At 45.4% G+C, this 21,100-nt stretch overlaps 1 protein-coding gene across 1 annotated transcript in view; it reads left to right on the top strand.

Moving 5' to 3' along the window:
* Nucleotides 1-5,530: 5,530 nt before the first annotated feature.
* The window catches only part of TRA2A (transformer 2 alpha homolog), a 46,173-nt gene continuing 30,603 nt past the window's right edge, over nt 5,531-21,100 (top strand). The window contains 1 exon segment of the mRNA XM_040352866.1: nt 5,531-5,731. Coding sequence (XP_040208800.1) covers nt 5,696-5,731 — 36 coding nt within the window. The 5' untranslated portion in view covers nt 5,531-5,695.

Genomic DNA, 21,100 nt, shown 5'->3' with positions numbered 1-21,100 from the left:
TTTTCTGTACGGGCGCTACGCTAAAGTTGGTGGGAGTGGGAGGATTAGTTTACTCCCATTCACAGTTTATGGAAATTTAGGCTGTTGCCAATTTCAGAATTTGTCCTGTGGGTCAGTCTGCGCTCCGGGGTTGCGTTATCACCCCTGGGCGGCAGCTGGCGCTAGAGGGGTTCTGACCGACCCACCTTCTCCCAGCAGCCAATCAGAGGAGTTCTTACCTCGTTGGGCATGCTGGGAGGGGGATATATCTGGGCAACCGCCTTTGGGCCGTTCTGTTTTGTGCGGCGCCTGAGTTCCAGGTGCGGCATCCACCTCCAGGGTGCGCGCATCCATGGGCCCCGCCACCGTGGCCTGCTTTACTGAGGTCATGCACCATGCGGAGCCTCATCCCAACCTAGAGAGGGGCCCCAGCGACTGGCTGGGTCCCAACCTTCTGCTGAGAGGATCCTAAGCCGGGAGCTGTGCGATGGGGGATTGGCTCGGAAGAACCTAGAATCAGAGGTTGTCCAGGAGGCCTAGACGAACCATCGGGATCCAGTCACCACACTGCATGACAGGTATGCTCAATTTGTCAGTGGGTGACACTATCTGAACTAACTGGGAGGATTCGCTCAATCTAATTTCACAAATCTCAAATTGTCAAGCCTGTGGCAGAGGCCTGTTCCTCCCAGTGATCCTTAAGTGGTGCTCCGGCTGCCAGGCCTGTGATAGACGCCTGTCCGGGGGCACTTTACCCACCCTGATTGTGGTGGCGACTAATTGGGTTACATTATTGCTGAGAGCAGGCTTGCTCTCTTTCATATCCAAGGCCTGATACTAAAGTTTCTCTACGCGCATCAACTTTTCTCAATTGTGTGTTATGTTGATGTTGGCCATGTTAGACCTTGGAAAAAAGCATTGGAAACTCAATTGGCGTCTGGACACTTGCTCTTTATTCACACTCACAGCTATCATCTATCACCCCTAGACCAAGTCAAGAAGGTAACTTAAAGTGGAGGTTCCATCAAAAAAACTATTTTGCTTTAAACTGTAGCTTACTCATCTGGAAATGCCTGAATGCCTGTTGCTATGCGGTCCCACAAAATCTGCCTTTGAAACCACCTAGGATTCTGACATCATCTCCCTCTAATGCTCCTGGGAAATGTGTGTCATCATTTCCCAGGATGCAGTGCGCTGTCCAATTATCACTCCCCATCCAAGACTTCCAGGAAGTAAATGCCTGTAGGCTTCACAATGCCCACAAGCAAAATGACAACGGTGTAGATATAGTTTTATAAACTATCTTTTTTGAATATCTATGCGGATCGGCGGCGGATTGTAAAATAGTAAGTGACCAGATTTATATTATAAAAACGCAGGATGAAAGGACATACATTTAAAAAATGCTAATTGTGGTTGGAACTCCGCTTTAAATAGGCCGATCCCAAACTAAACAGCGGCTCCTTCGGGGGTGAGCGCTACATTTTTTTTTTTTAGATTTTTGGTCGAAAGATTTTTTTCAGGGTGGAACTCCACTTTAATAACGTGATAAAAACACTGTTATACATGATAATAGATGATAATAAAAATATAATAAATGGTATAATTGATTGATGATTCAAGCAAATCAAAACCCATGGTAGGTACATTGCTTATGTAATATCTAATTAATGACCCTCTGTTGATAGTCAATTAGTGCCAGCATAGGTAGATGCTATACTTGGTCAGTTTTTTATCTATTTATTTCTTACTTTTATGAAGCCATTCTTGGGGAGTGTCTCCATCACTCCCGGGAGTTGCGACGCACTGCGCGGCCATCCCCCGTGGCTTGGATCTTTGCAATTGTGGATCGGGGGCTCGCACTCGCTATGCGTCGACGCCATGCCCATACGCCGTACCTGTGATGTCAATCTTTGATGCCGCATGGCGGCTTCCTGGTTTCCATCTGGCGTGCAATACGAGGAAGGCTAGGCGCCTATTTAATGAGCGCTAGTTGCTCGGTTTAGGCTGCCTCCTCTCTCTCTGCACGTCTAGCGTGATGTTGGTGGGGCCTTATTGACAGATGGGCCACTTTTTAATTATCACACAACCATGGAGCACTCACCCCAGCCTCTTCACGTCACCCTACTTTCCAAGTACATCTATGCTGGGGTTTCCCCCTCTGGCCCTATGGTGTTATGTTATGCACATTTGGTTTTTGTTCCCTTTATTACACCTGGGGACCTCTTGGTGGTTTTCCTGTGTTCACCACTTTTGCAACTTCGCCCCCCCCCCCTTTTTTTTCTCTCTCGCTATTTCTAGCTAGTCTTCACCTGTCACTTATCAATACCATTATCATTTTTTATTTTTCACAGAAGCCTTAATTGCTTCACCAATCACTTTAACCCTGGACTAATGTTTTCCTCCCACGAGAAGTTCATTCACCCACAATTTCTGGCCTCTCTGTCGCTATATGGTCATTGCCTCAACTCCTGCTTCTTAAATTTCATACCATGAGTTGTGTACCTCCTATATTCCACCCGAAGGTAAGAGTGTTTTAGACTTTAGGTCTCTGGCTCTCTCTTTCCTTATGTTAATAAATTACCATTGATTACCAACTTCTCATTTATTTTAGGTACCACTACTCCTGTATAGTCGCTCCTGATGAGTGGATGGAGTTCACGAAACGCGTAAAGCCCCTCTTTTAGTTGATACCATGTCACAGCAGTTATGTACCTACCATGGGTTTTGATTTGCTTGAATCATCAATCAATTATACCATTTATTATATTTGTATTATTTATATCTGAGTTTATTGCTGGGTCATCAATTATCATGTATAACAGTGTTTTTATCATGTTATTAATTGTATTATGTGATTACCAATCATGTTATCTGCTATTTTCTGTACCATGCATGGAGTTTCTATGGATACCATTATTGCACTAAGCTCAATTATACTATGTTAATACATTAATATTTTAGTTTGATTGAATCTACCCTAATGTGTTGTTTCACATAAAGTCCCACCATCCACAATCTCTCCCCCTTCCTTTTTCCCTTCTCCATCTACTATTAGGGATGGATATCTATGTACCTTTGAGTCATGGTCTCATCTAAAGTCCCACCTATATATATCATATATATTTTTTATATATATATATATATATATATATATATATATATATATATATATCTTGACTACATACATAAAGTAACAAAGCTGTCCTGTGCATATAATATATCTGCTAGAATGATGCCTCCCCAGCACTCTGACCCCTCTTCACGCTAGATCCCCCCCCCCCCTCAGAATTGTTTTCCCACCATACACCCTTGATATCCCCCAACACCATTATTCCATCCATGTAGTACCCCCTTTTCCAGTGTAGATACAGTGCATGTAAACTTTTGGCTATGTGCCCACCTCCAGCACTGGACTCGTCTATACCAATCATGCAGGCAGAAGGAGGTGCAAACAGTGCTGGACAACTGGGCTCACCATGACATCATCCACAATGCCACTTCTGCAGGTGGGCTCTCAGTGCTGCTGACTCAGCAGTTTCCACTCTAGCTCCTACCCCGCAGCTTCCAAGTCCTAAGCATTCAAGCTGCATGGGGAGGGGTCAGAGCATTACTGGCGCTCCAGCCCTGCCCTTCCCTGCTAGCTGTAAAATAATAGGTATTGTTCTGCACGGCACACCGCTGCCAGCCTGCCTTCCCTGTGTATCCATCTGAAGTCCCCTCTCTGCTGACGTCACTGGAATCAGTCCAGGCACCACGTCATCCCGACAATAAGGTCTGGATCTGCCAGGTGCCTGGACTAATGTCTGTCTCAGCCTCTCAGTGAGCCGATGAGAGACTGAGACGGCTGCTCCCACCCTTCACAGCTCAGCACTCCAATGAGCGTGGAGGAGCAAGAGAGCTGCTGATTGACAGGCAGCAGCTAGCTCTCTGTTCGGGGAGCTGTGAAAACCGAGCCATCAGCGATGTTTGGTGTCTTGGTTCTCAGTGTAGAGGCCCCTGGGGACAGATGCAGCATCCACCTAGGTAAGTATGATGGGTAAATAAAAAAAAACATGCTTCTCTTTTAAGTGTGTGCCTGGGAGGTGCTTACTAACTGTGTGGGGGGCAGATACACTGGAGAAAAAGAGAGATCCGTGTTTCAGCTTAGCTTAAACACAAGATCTCTCTTTTGCTCCCTAACAGATCAGCGGTTTTCCTTGTTTACATAGGCACACTGCTGCTCCGTTTCTCCACTGAACAATCGGCGGGTCGTGGCAGCCGGACCCGCTGTGTCCAATCACAGTGGGAGCGGCGTGCACAAAAGTATGTACAGATATGTGATTTTGGTCAGCCCTGCCAAACTAACTAGGGCGACCACATTTCCAAACTACCATTCAGGGACACCCTCCCTTCCCAAAAATCAGCTTGTGCGGTAACGAATCACAGCACAGTGATTGGACACAAGAGGCCGGATTTATAATTTCTTCAATCACAAGCAGGGGGTGGGATTGTACTCCTCCAGGCATCCCTGGCCAGGACAAGTACTGTCAGTGAGTAAAGCAGTGATGCGGAGGCCTTTTTTTGGGGGCATCAGATTGGCCCCGAGGGGTGGCTGTGTCAGTTTCATTCCGGGACACTGTATTGTCCTGGAATAAATGTGCCCGGGATAGACCTGCAAAATGCGGGACTGTCCCGGGCAATCCGGGACATGTGGTCACCCTACATGTAACTTCAGTGGTGCTTCAAAGCCTCCATAGAAATGTATGGCAAAGCTTGCTTGAAGCGCCAAGCAAAAGCAGGTGTAAACAGGACTATAAGCAAACCATTTTATTTAGTGACAGGAGCTTTGATTGGTGTTCGGAGAGCTTTAACAAAGCCTGTCTGAAGCCTTTTTTTTTTTTAAAGCAAATGTAAACTAGCCCTAAAAGGGATAGGGGCTTGCCACTGCCATAACCAGGTTGTGTCAGGTCGCATTATTATATAGCCCTAAATGATAATTAAACCCTCCTATCCTTTACAGCTTCTGTTTGATCTACAACTGCCATGGTGCTACACATGTGATCGTTATGACAACAGTCACTTGATGCTTTGACAGTTTGGTTGACGAAACTAGCAAACTTGACAGTTGGTAATCCCGGCATTCCAGGAATGTAACTGTTTTTTTTAAACTCTTAAATGGATGGGTTTAGTTCCACTTTATGATTTATTACGGGGCTATGCGTTTCTGCAAAATGAAGAAGAGAAGGAAGAAGAATAAGAAACGAGCAATGCTGGAGGCAGATTACACACACATTTGGTAGAATTATTCATGTGGAATGCTTCTTACTAAAGAACATTATTTTTTCTCAAGTAGTGTTTGGGTAAAGTTCTTCTTTAAATGTCAGCAGCAATATTTGCAGTTTTCTTTAAATGATTGGAGGAGCTCAGGGAGGGTGACAAGCCCTCAACTATACACATAAGTAGTATGCCATGTACAGAGGAAGAATCCAGCAATGGCCGCCTCCTCATCTCCACACAGGAGCCCCGCCTAGCCCCCCTAAGCTCTCTGGAGAGTCCCCGCCCACCCCTCCGCTCCTCCTTATGAACCGCCAGAAGAGCCGGGCGCCATTTTGTGAAGCGGTATACAGAAGAGAAAGCGGGTTACTTAGCGGCGGGTACGGACAGCGAGAGGTCGTGGAGGAGGAGAAGAGACCGAGCATCGGCACACTCCTCGTCACATACACAAGCAGCAGCCATGAGCGACGCGGAAGGGAAAAAGGTGGAGACCAGAGTGAGTATTATCCCCGCGGAGCTGCCCGCCCCGAGAGCTGAACGTGTGTGTGTGTTCGCGCTGGGTGGGGTGTGAGGCAGGGAGAATGTTCGGGAAGAAGCCGCGGCTTTGTGTCTGGAACAAGATGGCTCCTGTGTAGACAGACGGCGGAGAGCGGCCCCAGGGTATGTATAGTGTGTGTGTGCGCGGGCACATTCACCCCGGGAGGGGGCGACAAACCGAGGGGAGAATACACCTTCCCTCACTTTGCGATGAACCTTCTAGTGAGGGTCCAATGACAGAGTGTCCCATGACAGAGGGGCCGGGGTCCCATAGATCAGAGGTGATCACCAGAAGGAGACTATTTCCTGTCTCCAGTGAGGTTAATGATCCAGTTCCACGGCTGCTTATCTTTCATGAATGGACACACAGGAGGGGTACGATTATCACTGTTTATGGGACTGTGTACATTTTAGTAAGCACTACATTGAGTACAGACTACAACATTGCACCACTGGTCATTAGAAGAGAAGAAACATTCACATAAGTGTATTCTGGTAAAATCATTGAGACATTTTACTGATTGCCCTGTCGGCGCGATCTGAGCATAGACATCAGTAGCTTATTACATCTGTGTGTAACTGGCCTAAGGCACACCATGCATTAGTCACTTTCTTTTTATTCAATCAGCAGACTAACTAAAAATAAATCCCCCCCCCCCTCCTCATTCGAGGTGGAGACGGATCACTAAGGCTGATGACTTCCCTGCCATCAGAATACACAGATCACAGCTGGGCGCTGGTCAGGAGGACGTTTTCGACCAGGCTGGTTGTGCAGAAGTCATTTTGGTAGACTGATTAAGGAGAAGCCGTTTGGAAGACTGACTTCTGCTCAGCGTTTCCATGCATGGATCACAATTTGGCCATTTTAGTAAGCTTTGCTCCATGTATTGCCAGCTTTAGCCTAGGGCCATATGTGTGGGTCAGGAACCAGTACATAATCTCACCAGTCCCTGAACCCACACAAAGATATGCACTGCAGAAACACAGGAGGGGAGTTTTCTAATGGCACCTTCATACAGGAAACCATATTGTGCCACTGAATTTTACAGGTATGTTTGGGGAAAAGGTTTGGTCTCCCCCCCCCCCCCCCCCCATAAGTATAGCAGCCCAGTCAAATGAATTGGCTGCTATGCTCATTCTAACGCGCCCACACAAAATAAGTATGAACCTATTTGAAGGCTGTAACTTTCCTCAGTGCTAGGCTGCTTGACCTATGGGCATCCATCAATTGTTGGGGGGTCTTCTTAACATTCACTTCATCAGTTGGTTATCTACTTTTTGTGCATGCTCATTTTCTGTCCCCTGAAGCTTTTTCCTGGTTCTTTTAGGGACTGCATGGATTCTTGCTCAATAAAGAGTGGTAAGTCTCTCAGGCTGCCAGTTGGTGTTCTCTCTGCTGGAGTCACATCAGGTCATGTTTGGTTCGAATTGGCTGTAAGCCCACGTTCACACTGAGGGCGGGTCTGACATCGTGTGAGTTCAACTGAACTCGCACAATTTCAAACAGGCATTTCATTCCCACTTTAGGGAGAGATTTGACGAATCTGTGTGGGTTCATGCACAGATGTCTAATGAAATCGCCAATATTAGTTCAGAAACAACTTAAATCGGCCCAATGTGAACGTGGGCTCATGGAGAATTGACAGCCTTTATTGCAGTACACCAGACTGGTGGAGTTGTCGGGGACATGAGGAGGAGACTACAGGTGATTGGCTTTGGTTATGAGTGTACACCATAAGAGGAATAGTTCCAGGACTGGAAAATATCTGGGGTGTGTTGATTAGCTAGATTCTTAGAACATGGCAACCTAGAGCATACCTTCCCTTCCCTCCAATAAACTATAACCTGTAGACTCATGCTGATCTGTAATCACTTTACACGCTCTTGCAAAATAAAGGCTTTCTTTGTGATCTTCTTATATATATTTTTTTTTTTATTGTATTTGCTTGTCACTGATGTAGCCGGGGCCTTCCAGCCGCCTGCTTCCAGGGCTATATTATCGGTGCCGTTCAGAGATCTGATGGGGGAGGTTTATATTATGGCAACACCTAATCGGGAAGGATCCTTGCTAGAGGACTATGCACACAGGTGTGGGATTTTCCAGTGGGATGCGGCCAAGAGACCAAAGTATATAAGGGAAGAGATTTTCTGCTCTTAATTTTTTGGTAGTTTTGCGCAGAGCAATTGGAATGCTTGTCATGTTTTTATTGCTATCTGTGCCCCTGTTAAAATGTATGTAAACCCTCTCCTATACCCAGTCAAGTGAACAGCCTCCGATGACACACAGGGATGAAACAAAGCTCCCTACATACATACATACATACATACATACATACATACATACATACATGTATATCTGCTTTCTTCGGCTTTCTATATTCTTTAGAAAGTGCACATCATGTTAGAATTTTTACTTCCTCTTTCAGCAGTGGGAGGGCTGTTTGGGCATACACTGTCACAGCTGATTGGAGGAAAGGCACCCCCCCTCCACATATGCAGAGGAGGAAAGCAACTTGCTGAGCTGTTCTCTGAATAGATCAGCTCTTTGCTAATCTTTTTATAGCAACCTCCCCAACACAAATTTGCAACTGCTTTTATCTCCTGTGTCAGAACTTGTCAGCAGCTGTGCTGATAACGGGACTGGGGGCTTTGGAGAGAGATAAGTCAACATTACAGATATGTGCCCAGCTCAAATTTCATGGATTGGGTTTACATCCACTTTAACCACTTTGCGTCCACACTATAGCCGAATGACGGCTACAGCATGCACCTGAATTGCCGGGAGGCTGTCAATAGACATCTTCCCCTTTCCTCGCTCCCCTCGTGCCCTGTGATCACCGAGTCGCTGAGACTCTGGTGATCACAGATCCGAGTAAGGGGAAGATCCTGGCCACTTACCACGTGATCCGCTGTCAGCCAATGACAGCGGATCATGTGATGTAAACAAAAGCTCGGTAATGCTTTTATTTTTTTTCTCCTCATGCTGACAGTGTAAGGTGAAAAAAAGCCGATCACCGGAAAAGTAATGGAGGGGAATTCTATCAATGGGGACACTAGTTCTGGTGACCTGGGTGTCCCCAAGCAATTCCCTTAATTTGCTGGCATTTCCTCACTTCCTGTTTGGCTATGGGACAGGAAGTGAAGGAAAGTATCTGCAATGTGTCTCCCATGGTGAAAATGAATCTGACAAGGGTCATACTCCCTTGCTCATTCCAAAATGAGAACTTTTTTGCCTATAAAAAAATTGTCTGGTTCAGCAGGGACTTTCTGTGTGGCAGGCTCCCCCCTCACTCAATGGGAGTGATTCCTCATCCACATCGAGTGTTTTTTTTTTTTTGGTAAGGCTGCCAGCATATGAGCAGTGCATATTGATGTTTCAGTTTGGCATTACACAGCAGTTGGGATTCTGCTTTAAATTTGGTGGTTCAGGTGATGTTCCTCTTTAAGGTTCCATAACACAATCTGATGTGAATCGGCTTCTCAGGCCTTGTACACACGGTCGGACCAAACCGATGTGACTGGTCCGTCGGACTGTTTTCATCGGTTCACCTCTGAAGTGGCCGTATGACCTGATATGTGTACACACCGTCAGTCCAAAATCTGATCGTGTCAGAACGCGGTGACGTCAAACACACGACGTGCTGAATAAAACGAAGTTCAATGCTTCCAAGCATGCGTTGACTTGATTCTGAGCATGCGCGGGTATTGAACCGATGCTTTTCTGTACTAACCATTGGTTTGGTCCGATGGGGCAGCGGTCCATCAGTTCGGTTTTGAAGCATGTTTTAAAATTTTGGACCGAAGGAAAACAGACCGATGGCCTATACACACGGTCGGTTTGGTCCGATGAAACTGAACGTGTGTGTGTGTGTGTGTGTGTGTATATAGCTGCCCTTTAGCTTCTATGGCTTGTTTGTCTGAAGACTACCTACTTGGAGGTAAGGAGTCAGAAATAAAAGAACTCTCCTCTTACATGACTACAATATCAAATGCCCAAATTTGTACTTGGAAACTTGCAGCTTCTACATAACCATACTAGTTTTGAACATTGAACCATGTAGGTTAAAAGTCCAGCATTTAGAAGGTTCTATTGTTGCCACATTTCAGACTCGGTGTGATTGCTAAATGTTATGTGACCCCCAACTTCCAAATCCTGGGACAGATTAGTGATTCTTTCAGCGGTGTAACTTATAAACTATCCCCAGCCTGTAAAAGATCTATACTTGTCTTTCCTGCAACAGCATCTTCAAACCTCATCACTTGGCTGCTGCAAGTATTGAATTCCTATGGCGTGTTGAGTACCTGCTCCCCCTGCTGTCTTGTACATCTGTAGCAACATCCATGTCAGTGAGGGAAAATGCAGCATGTGGAAGTACGGAATACCTGCAGTGGGTCAAGGACAGCCAAAGCAGCAATGTTAAAAGCCAATAGTAGTGGCGTTAAGTGAACTAACTTGCGAGTATGTGAGCTCTTTATAAAAACTGCATTGGAGGAGAATTTAATCACAACCTTAAAGCGGGAGTTCACCCATTTAAAAAAAAAAAAAAAATCTCCCCTTAGCTTCCTGCTCGTTCGGTCTAGGGGAATCGGCTATTTATATTAAAATATAAGCAGTACTTACCCGTTTTCGAGCTGCATCTTCTTCCGTCGCTTCCGGGTATGGGTCTTCGGGAGCGGGCGTTCCTTCTTGAGTGACAGCCTTCCGAGAGGCTTCCGACGGTCGCATCCGTCGCGTCACTCGTAGCCGAAAGAAGCCGAACGTCGGTGCGGCTCTATACTGCGCCTGCGCACCGACGTTCGGCTTCTTTCGGAAAATCGTGACGCGATGGATGCGACCGTCGGAAGCCTCTCGGAAACCTGTCAATCAAGAAGGAACGCCCATTCCCGAAGCCCATACCCGGGAAGCGACGGAGAGGAATGCGTCTCGTAAACGGGTAAGTACTGCACATATTTTAAAATAAATAGCCGATTCCCCTAGTAATAACGAGCAGGAATCTAAGGGGGAAAAGTGCCCTCTAAGGGTGAACCCCCGCTTTAAGCTTTCCCACTGTTGCTTTGCCCCAAATGTGTTACATTTTATGCTGGCTGACTTTAGAATTCGGAGTTTGTGTTCATGAATTGATCACTGTGGCCACTGAAAACTGTTCTCCATTTATGGTGCCTGCTAAAGACATTGTAGGTTTAAAATTCTGTGGCCTGGTCGGTTTTTTTTTTTTTCTTCCACACGGTTTTGTGCTTTCTGCAGGAAAGAAGTTTGGGTTTAAAAAAAAAAGATACTCTCTATGCTGCAGGATTGGTGTGATGTTGCAGCTGTCTGACGTTTTCTCTAAGACCAAGAACTAACCGTTTACATGTTTGCTCTTGGCTCAGCTCTTTGTTCACTTAGAACAGCGACTGTCGGTCTCTGCTCCTGCAGCACTCGAGGGTTGGGCAGGAGAGGAGCAGGCACAGCTGTCAAGTGATCTGAGTTGCGGGAGAGCAAAAGTGCACTCCTGTGACACACAAGTGTGGCCAAAAAAGCTCTGGCCATACTCAAGGTTTTTAAAGAGGCGCTCCAGCCCAGGGCTGTGGAGTCGGAGTCGGGGGAAATTTTGGGTACCTGGAGTCGGCAAACAATGCTCCGACTCCTACTAAATTTAGATTGGAATTAAAAAAAAAAAAAAAAAAGCAAGTTTAAATGTCCCAATTCACAAAAAGTTATAATTAATGACTTCTCTACTGTAAGAATAAAGACCAATGCATGCAGTGCCTCACGTAACCGCAAAACGAACACGTTAAGTGACCGTGAAGAAGCATGCTTTTCATGTGCTTCACTATATGGCACGCAACGCACAATTAGGAGCTGCAATACTTATACTTTACTAGTGTTGTGTTCTGCTTTTACATGGAACGCAGCGTCCATAACCTAGCCTCTCACTGATAAGGGATTAAATAAATATGTTTTTTGCAGGACTAGAGAGTGAGACACTTGTATAAATGAAGGGAATGGAGGGCCAATAGTTCAATACTGAAGCTGTAAACCATTGGAAAAACTGCTGTCATTTAGCTAAGGCTATAAAAACTTGTAAACTCCGATTGTTAGCTTAAACTTTAAACATGACTATGGGATTCTCCTAGAAAAATCATGTTTTAGAATAAATGCCCCTTCCTGGATCCTCCCACTGCCCTATCTTCAGCAGCAGATTTGTTTTCATTGTGTTTGTCTTTTGCTTAAAGGGGTGTTCCACCCACAATTTCACGTTTTAAATATAAATACCCCTGTAATACACAAGCTTAATGTAGTCTAGTAAAGCTAGTCTGTAAACTAAGGTCCGTTTTGTTAGGTTGTTAGAGTATTTAGTTAGTTTATAATCTAGAAATAGGCCGTGGCCATCTTAAGTGTGGGCATCATGAAGCCAGACTGTATGACTTCCTGGATTTCTGTCTTGCAATGTAATAGTTTCAGGTCAGGTTTCCATAGCAACGGGAGTGTCAGAGGAAGTTGCCACCCCTTCTCTATGCAAACCTCTCCTCCTTCCAGGAACCAGTATCTATCTATCTATCTATCTACATACTAAACGTGCGCCGTCAATAAATTCATTTTGTTTAGTTTCGCATTAGCCATTATTTCGTATTTCGTGCCCGAAACTCCATTTTCGTTAGATTCGTTCACTTTTCATAAAAAAATTACCAACATTCGTTATGATGAATTTAAAAAGCTGGATGCTCAAAAAGGACTAATAGTATCTGCTGTGATCATTATGAGGGGTTCCCACCATCACTGTGCTGTACGGATGCAATGCGCAATGTTATGGTGGCAATGTGCTGTGCTGGGGAAAGGAGGAAGCAGGAGGAACTCAGCACAGCACAGGGATGGTGGGAACCCCTCATAATGGGCACAGCGGGTGTACAGACCCAGGAACTCAGCACAGGGATGGTGGGAACCCCTCATAATGGGCACAGCGGGTGTACAGACCCAGGAACTCAGTGCAGGGATGGTGGGAACCCCTCATAATGAGCACAGCGGGTGTACAGACCCAGGAACTCAGCACAGGGATGGTGGGAACCCCTCATAATGGGCACAGCGGGTGTACAGACCCAGGAACTCAGTGCAGGGATGGTGGGAACCTCTCATAATGGGCACAGCGGGTGTACAGACCCAGGAACTCAGCACAGGGATGGTGGGAACCCCTCATAATGGGCACAGCGGGTGTACAGACCCGGGAACTCAGCACAGGGATGGTGGGAACCTCTCATAATGGGCACAGCGGGTGTACAGACCCGGGAACTCAGCACAGGGGTGGTGGGAACCTCTCATAATGGGCACAGCGGGTGTACAGACCCGGGAACTCAGCACAGGGATGGTGGGAACCCCTCATAATGGGCACAGCGGGTGTACAGACCCGGGAACTCAGCACAGGCGTGGTGGGAACCCCTCATAATGGGCACAGCGAGTGTACAGACCCGGGAACTCAGCACAGGGATGGTGGGAACCCCTCACAATGGGCACAGCGGGTGTACAGACCCGGGAACTCAGCACAGGGATGGTGGGAACCCCTCATAATGGGCACAGCGGGTGTACAGACCCGGGAACTCAGCACAGGGATGGTGGGAACCCCTAATAGGCACAGCGGGTGTAAAAATACAGCCCAGTTCTTGTAAATGCTGCACCCCCAGGCAGTATCAGCAGTAACCAGGGCAGCAGCCTGAAGAAAGAATCATAGAGACACAACACACTGACCACCCTGCACAGCACTGATCTCAGTAATAACACTTGTAGCTGGACACTGATCACTCACACACATCCTGTGCTTCCAAAACCTGCCATGCTGTGACCTGTGCAATGTGACCAGGGGAGGGGGTGGAACATTCCAAGGAGCTGGGGGGTTATCAGGAGGAAGAGCTGAACTGAAGGCTGGTATCATATCATCCTGTCCTAAAAGTTTCAGATAGACAAAGAAACTGTTTACTGTGCCATGGGGGGAGGGGGGCTGAGTGTGTGCAGAGCCCCAGAAGACCAGGTATTCACTCCATTGTTGCTGGCTGCAGTTATGAACAGAGAGTGTCTACTCTCTGTCACACTGCCCAGACCCCGCACTGACAACCCCCCCCCCCCCTTCTCCGGAGTCCGGACACTCAGACAGGAGAGGAGATAGAGAGAGCAGGATCTCCTCCTCCTGTGTGTAAGCAGCCCCGCCCACATCCAATCCCTGGCAGCTCCGTGCCTTGCAAAGGGAAAGCCTGCAGCTAGAATTCGAAAAAACGCGAGATTTCGGTAGGAGGCAATACATGACGCTGATCCCAGGAACCCTTGCAAATCGCCTTATGCCTTAATTGCCTAGGCGATTAAGCCAGGGAGCTGAGGATTAAAACGGAAAAAAGGTATTTACTATGCAAAAAAAGAAAACAGATTGTCCATTATGAAAACTAGGCACTAAGGGCATGCAGCACAGCCAAACATGAAAAAATGGGTGGAACTCCTCTTTAAACTGTGCAATACTGTAGACTGTTGGCTTCCCAGCCAGTAGTCCTGTGGTAGGTTGCGTTTCTTTCCCTCAAGGAATGTATAAAATTCATTCGCATATTAATACAGAGGAGTCGGGGAGTCGGAGTCGGAAGTACATAAAACTGAGGAGTCGGAACATTTATCTACCGACTCCACAGCCCTGCTCCAGCCTGGACAAAATTAAGCTACAAATACTGCAGCTGCTTACTTTTGAAATAAGTGCACTTGCCTGTCCAGGGATCCAGCAGTGTTGGCACCCCGAGCCGATTTTAAATTTTTATTTATTTTTTGCTTCGGGTGCAGGTGCCACCATCTTCGCTAAGGGAAACTGTCAGTGAAGCCTTCCTTTGACCAGAAGGTGGCAGCGGGGGAAAAGGAGGGCCCAAAGTACTCAGATTGCCGGGGTGATCTTGCCCAGAAGTGGGACCGTGGGTACCCGTCAAAACCAGGCACCTGCTGAAGTATGTTAAAGTGCCCCCACGTACCATGCCTTTGGTATAAATGCAACAGAGGTTGGCACATGCCACTGGCATACTTGATCTTGTGTTCAGATAAACCAGATGCTTATTGTCATGTGGATAAAGTTTAGTATGTGATTTTAAAAATGTCTCATGACTTGACTTGTGCATTGAAAATAGTGGGTAGTAAACAATCTCCTCTCCTCCATACTCCCATATTAAGGTATTGTAGCATTTAAATGGGTGGAGCAAAAGTCTTGCGTTTTTTTGGCATTTTATGAATTTCTGTGTAATATAGAAAATTTGGTTTTGCTTCAGGCATTTGTACTGCTGCAGTTTTTCTGCACTGCCAGCTTACTTGTATATGGCTGCCAACTGTTATGCAAAGTTTGGGCTTAGTTATTACCAACTGTCTTTGATTTAAAGATGTTACTACTGAGTGAGCCCAGCTTTTTAGAACTTTGTCTTTAAACATTTATGCATACTGGATTTTTAAATGAACAAGAATAGATGAGCTTAGGAAAGACTTTGGAATGTCAGTTTTACAGCCCCCAAGAACTTTGTTTAAATGGTACAGGAGTTTCTTAACGGTTTCCTTATAGTTGGAAGATTAGAATGGTCTAAGTCAGGGGTCGACAAAATCAGTGCGCCAGGTCGCAATTGCGATCGCGCGGGGGCACAGGATCCTGTGTCTCCGTGCGCCCCCGCGACAGCTGATAATTGAGGCCGCGGCCTTGTGAAGTCCCAAGCTCTTCCTTCTGTGAGCTGGCGCCATCTGGTGGTGGCCGTTGGCATTACAAGTAAATGTGTAATCTTTCACTATTTTCACTGCCATCTCCTTCCCTCTAATTTGAACCCCCAAACATTATATTTTTTATTCTAACACCCTAGAGAATAAAATGGCGATCGTTGCAATACTTTTCTGTCACACCATATTTGCGCAGCGCTCTTGCAAGCGCACTTTTTTTTGGGAAATAAAAAACACTTTTTTAAATTAAAAAATAAGACAACAGTAAAGTTATCCCAATTTTTTATATTGTGAAAGATAATGTTACGCTGAGTAAATTGATACCCAACATGTCACGCTTCAAAATTGCGTCCGCTCATGGAATGCTGACAAACTTTTACCTTTTAAAATCTCCATAGGCAAAGTTTAAAAAAATCTACAGGTTGCATATTTTGAGTTAGAGGAGGTCTAGAGCTAGAATTATTGCTCTCGCTCTAACTATCGCGGCGATACCTCACATGTGGTTTGAATACTGTTTACATATGTGGACGCTACTCACGTATGTGTTTGCTTCTGCGCGCAAGCTCATCGGGATGGGGCGTGTTTTCTGGTTCCTAACTTTGTTAGCTGGCTCCTAGATTCCAAGAAAATTTGTCAAACCCTGTTGTCTTTGTATGATCCATTGTTCACAGCACACACCCATCTGGAAGGGTATCCACATTTTTGGACGTTGTGTATCTCGTTCTGTGTAAAGGTATTCGGTAGTGTTTGAACTGATAGTGATCCCCATAATTGAATGCATGCTGTTACCCTCTTGATTTGTTGTGTTCCAAAGGGAGAGGGCATGCTTTGGACCTTGGCTGTTCCTGTTGTACTGTGGAGGGAGCTCAGATTTTCAATCTTGAGACCTGTTGGCGAGCTAATGGGCATGTTAAAGGGCTTTGCATTTGGTGATGGCTACAGTCAGTTTGAGCGCTGTGCTTATTGTATTGTAATTTTTGTCTTTATAGAATAAATCTCCATTGTATGAGGAGTTGGTGCAGAATCCACTGTTTTGGAATGTTTTTAGGTGCATGAAACGTACGATCAAGGAAATCAAAGTTGTATAGGGCAGCCTACAGTTTGCCAAACAGCAGCCAGTGTTAGTTGCAGTCAGTTCTTCATGGCTTAATTGCAGAATAGGGTCACACACCCTGAACCATTAGGCCCCTTTCACGCGGTCGGAGCGTTCAGGTCAGTTTTGTCGGCGGACCTAAACGGCGGCTGCTCCATACAGCTCTATGAAGCGTTGGATGTCAGCAGAGACATGTCTGCTGACATCTGACCCGATCCGCTAAAATCAGACTGATGGCAATGCGTCACCATCCGTCCATGTCGGATCGGGTGAGATCTGATGAAAACGAACATGCTGTCCGTTTTTCATCGGATCTCTCCATAGGAGACAGCAGTGAGCAGAGAGAGGGACCTGTCATCCGCCGGCTCAGCGGTGATCCCCTGAGAGTTCTCCCACTGAGCTGGTGGATTCCGTAGCGATGATCCGCCTAGTGTGAGAGGGGCCTTACAAGAAACCTGATGGAATAGAAACATGTAAAGGTACCATTGCTGACTTTTTATTTTAATTTAAAAGTAAGCCTCAATGCGATAATCTCTATCCATTCTTCAGAACAATCAAATGTGGTTTGATGGCTCAGAACGCCTATTACTTGTTTGCGAAGTGGTAATGATAACCACTAAATCTTTTAAGGTTTCAAAAACAAGTTGTCAGTGGAAGTTTGTTTAGAATTCTGTTTTGGACTAATTCCTTTTAACAGAAAATTTGTTACAGTAGGCTGGAGTTTGATTGCTGCCCCCCACCTCTTCTGCAAGATGAATTGTCTGTTTCTCTAATCCCTTGTCTTTGGTACTTTCAGCCACTAACTAGTGCACAGTAAATTGGCCTGGACATGCTAGACAGGCAGCTAGTATTTCAAAGGTTAGAAATGGCAGCGACTGTGTTGTATGTTACCCAAAATTAAGGTTTCAAAGGTAATGCAATGTTCAACTTTTGCCACAAAAATCTACTTTTGGGAATCGGTGCAGCGTCACACTATTTCGGAACGTGCCGTTGCCAAAAATAGGCTCCGATCTGAAGTGCGATTTGAGTAGACAGAATCTGGAGCAGCTGTGCATGATGACCAGTTGGCTACTGTCCTTGGTTTAAAGGGGGAAATATAGGTAAAGCTTTTCTGGCGATCTTTCTCCTATGGGCTCACAGGGTGCAGTTTGTTCTGCACTCCTGTGATCCGTTTTTCTGCCAACAGAGGGCTAAGACACGCAGTCTTTACAGTCGGCATTCACCCAGATGCCTGGACCGGAAGCTGCTCAGGTCTCTCTGCTGTGCTGCTGGTAGGCTCAGCCAGCTCTACTGCCTCAGAGCCCAGCACTCCAGTGAGCACTGGAGGAAACAGAGCGAGTGACTGACAGTCGCAGCTCTCTGCTCAGAGTGTAGAACTGAGCGATCAGCAGTGTTTGAACGCTTAGTTCTTAATGCAGAGATGACGATGGGATAATCGCATCCACATAAGTGAGTAAATGGTGTTTTTTGTGTGGGGGTGTTTCTCTCTCTCCCCCCCCCCCCCCCCAAATCCTATACTTGAGTTAAACTTTAAAAATTTTAAGATAGAAAACTGGTTGTCCTGCACATCCAGTCACATCTGTCCTGGTAAATTCCCTTAATTTTTGCTGCAGAATATGCATGGCATTAAAACCTTACATTTTTCTCAGCCTGTTCCAATGAAGAAAGGGGAAGAGGAAAAAACCCTGATCCTCCGCTTGGGGCTGGCACTCCTGCACTGTGCAGAGTGTCCCTATAGCAAGCTGCTTGCTACTGCGCCAGCTCTGTGTTCATAAGAAAAGCTTGTGGCTTGGCCCTGCCCCCACTCCTTCCTCACTGACTGTCATTGGCAGCAGCAAATGGCTCCCGCTGCTATCTGCGCCAATGAGGAGAGAGTGCTGGCAGAGCCTCTGCTTTTGTGTACATCGCTGGATCATGAATGGGTTCAGTAAAGTATTTAAGGGGGGGCTAAAACCATTTTAACTACTTCAATACTGGGTACTTTTACCCCCTTCCTGCCCAGGCCATTTTTTAGCATTCAGCACAGTTATACTTTGACTCAAAATTGCACGGTCATGCAACACTATCTAAACTACATTATTTGTATTTCTTTTTTCACACAAATAGAGCCATCTTTTGGTTAACAGCCCAGGCAGTGCCTTTACCCTTTCTGACTGGACATCATATGACATCCTTCAGAATGGCTGCTTGTGTTCCCTTCACACACAGCGCATCACTGATCACGGTAAAGAGCCTATGCCGTATGCTCTTTACCATGTGTTCAGTCACAGCTGATCGGTGTAAATGGGCATTATTTGCATTTCTCTTCTCACACTGACAGCACGTGAGGAGAGCGGCATTTCTCAGTAGGGACATCTGCACTGATGATCGGTGCAGCCTCAGTAAAGGAGAAAATTTGCTTATTTACAAAATTTTATAACGGAAAATTACCCAGTATTGATTAAATACCACCAATAGAATGTTTTGGGTACAATTATATTACCGCGCAATTGTCATTCAAAGTGTGACAGCACTGAAAATTGCCCCAGGCAGGAAGGGGGAGAAAGTGTCTGGTATTGAAGTGGTATTTAGTAAAAGGCATGGCGATTTTTTTTTTTTTTTTTTTTTTTTTGAAGTTGTAAGTTTTGTCACCATTTTTGGGAAAGTGAAATAAAAAAAAAAATATTTTTAACACTGACCAGAGCAATATTGTTACCATGATGGTATGCCAGTGAATTTTATTGGGATAAGCAACCATTTTTACTGAATAGAAAGATGAATAACCAATGCTCTACCAAATAACCTATGTGTAAAATAAAATGATCACAAATAACTAATCCACGTGAAAACAAATATGGTTTTAAGATCAAAAATGTACAGAATAATTCCAAAATGGGGGGGGGGGGACAATATAACTTCAAAGGAAGATAAAGCTGCAAATCCCTGTAGTGTCCCCACATACATAAAAATAAAATATCACAATAAATGGAAAGGTGCTAAACCCGTATATAACAGTGCTCACATGATGTATCTATAAATATGGAATGAAAACGGATTACAGGTGAAGAATAATAAATAAAAATAAGCATATATGTAAAACCAATCCGATCCAGTGAAGCAAATTCTTTTCAGGTGCAAATTGTTGAATATTTGATAAAGTTCAGTGCAAAAATAGTGTTATTAAACACAATAAAAATAACAAAGATCCAAATCCAGTGGAACTTCTGCTATAAGCACTCCTCTCAAAGCACCCCCCCCCCCCTTGCATGCCACATTTGGCATGTAATCTTTTTGAGGGGGTTTACCTTCTTTTTAGAGGGACTGCCTGTTTCACTTTCTACTTCCGCTTCTAAGCCACCTAGGTGGCGACTCCTCTCCCTCTAGGCGGCTCCTCCCTCCCTGCAATCTTCTGGGACATGTCACAGTGTCTGTTTTATTTAAAGTTGGCAGCTACACTTTTTGTATCTGCTGACTTTTAATAAACTAAATAACAAGTGGAACTCTGCTTTAATTCATGCATTCCAAAAAAGAGTGATCAATCCACCAGTAAGTGCCGTGGCCGATCCCCTCAAGAAAACATCACGCAGTAGATCAGCCACTGATCAACATATGTTCCAAGCGCCATTAATCCATCAGGTGATCGATCCGCCCGCACGTATAGAAGATGATAAACTCATGGTGTAGAATGAAAACTCTATTTATAAATGTAGTAACTTACAATTAAAATAAGGATATCTAGCATAAGACAAGACCAAGGGGACACAAAAAAAAGAATGAGATGCCAAAACCGCTACAGGATTCTGGCACATCTCAAATTTCTGAGTAATCCCACATTTACGTTTTTAAAAAGGAATTGAAAAAAATTGGTGGCGAAAGGATTCATTGATTTAAAAAAAAAAAAAAAAAAAATCTTGTACCGAATACCTTTTAGGATTCCGGTAATATATATTACTGAAGATTCATAAAGATAAATGAAACCCTTCCAGAATACCCATTTTAAATGGTATCGGCTCTGTTGGAGCGAGATTGGGAGAGTACAGTTGTGCTCATAAGTTTACATACCCTGACAGAATTTCGCTTCTTGGCCATTTTTCAGAGAATACGAATGACACAAACTTTTCTTTCACTCATGGTTAGTGTTTGGCTGAAGCCATTTATTATCAATCAACTGTGTTTTTACTCTTAAATCATAATTGCAACAGAAACTACCCAAATGACCCTGATCAAAAATGTACATACTAGGGTTGTCCCGATACCAGTATCGGTACCGATACCGAGTATTTGCGGGAGTACGAGTACTCCCGCAAATACCCCCGAAACTAAAATAGAATACTTCGCCCTTTGTCCACTCGCCTGAGGGATCTTCACTGCTGCGGCTGGAGCGAGCGCTGAATGTATCTCGCTCCCGCGCGAGATTAGAGCAGGCCGGGGTTAAGATGGCGGCGCCCGTGCTCAGTGTCTGTGCCACGGTGGGAGAGCGGTACGCGGTGTGCGTCCTCGGCATCGTCCTGGCCCTCTATGCCTTCCACGTGGAGAGGGACCCCGGTTACCAGGCCATGTGTGAC

The sequence above is a fragment of the Rana temporaria genome, chromosome 5, assembly GCF_905171775.1.
Source record: "Rana temporaria chromosome 5, aRanTem1.1, whole genome shotgun sequence".
In the NCBI taxonomy this organism is placed as follows: domain Eukaryota; kingdom Metazoa; phylum Chordata; class Amphibia; order Anura; family Ranidae; genus Rana; species Rana temporaria.
The sequence above is the reverse complement of the archived record's forward strand: the minus strand, read 5'-3'. Positions and strand labels throughout refer to the sequence as shown.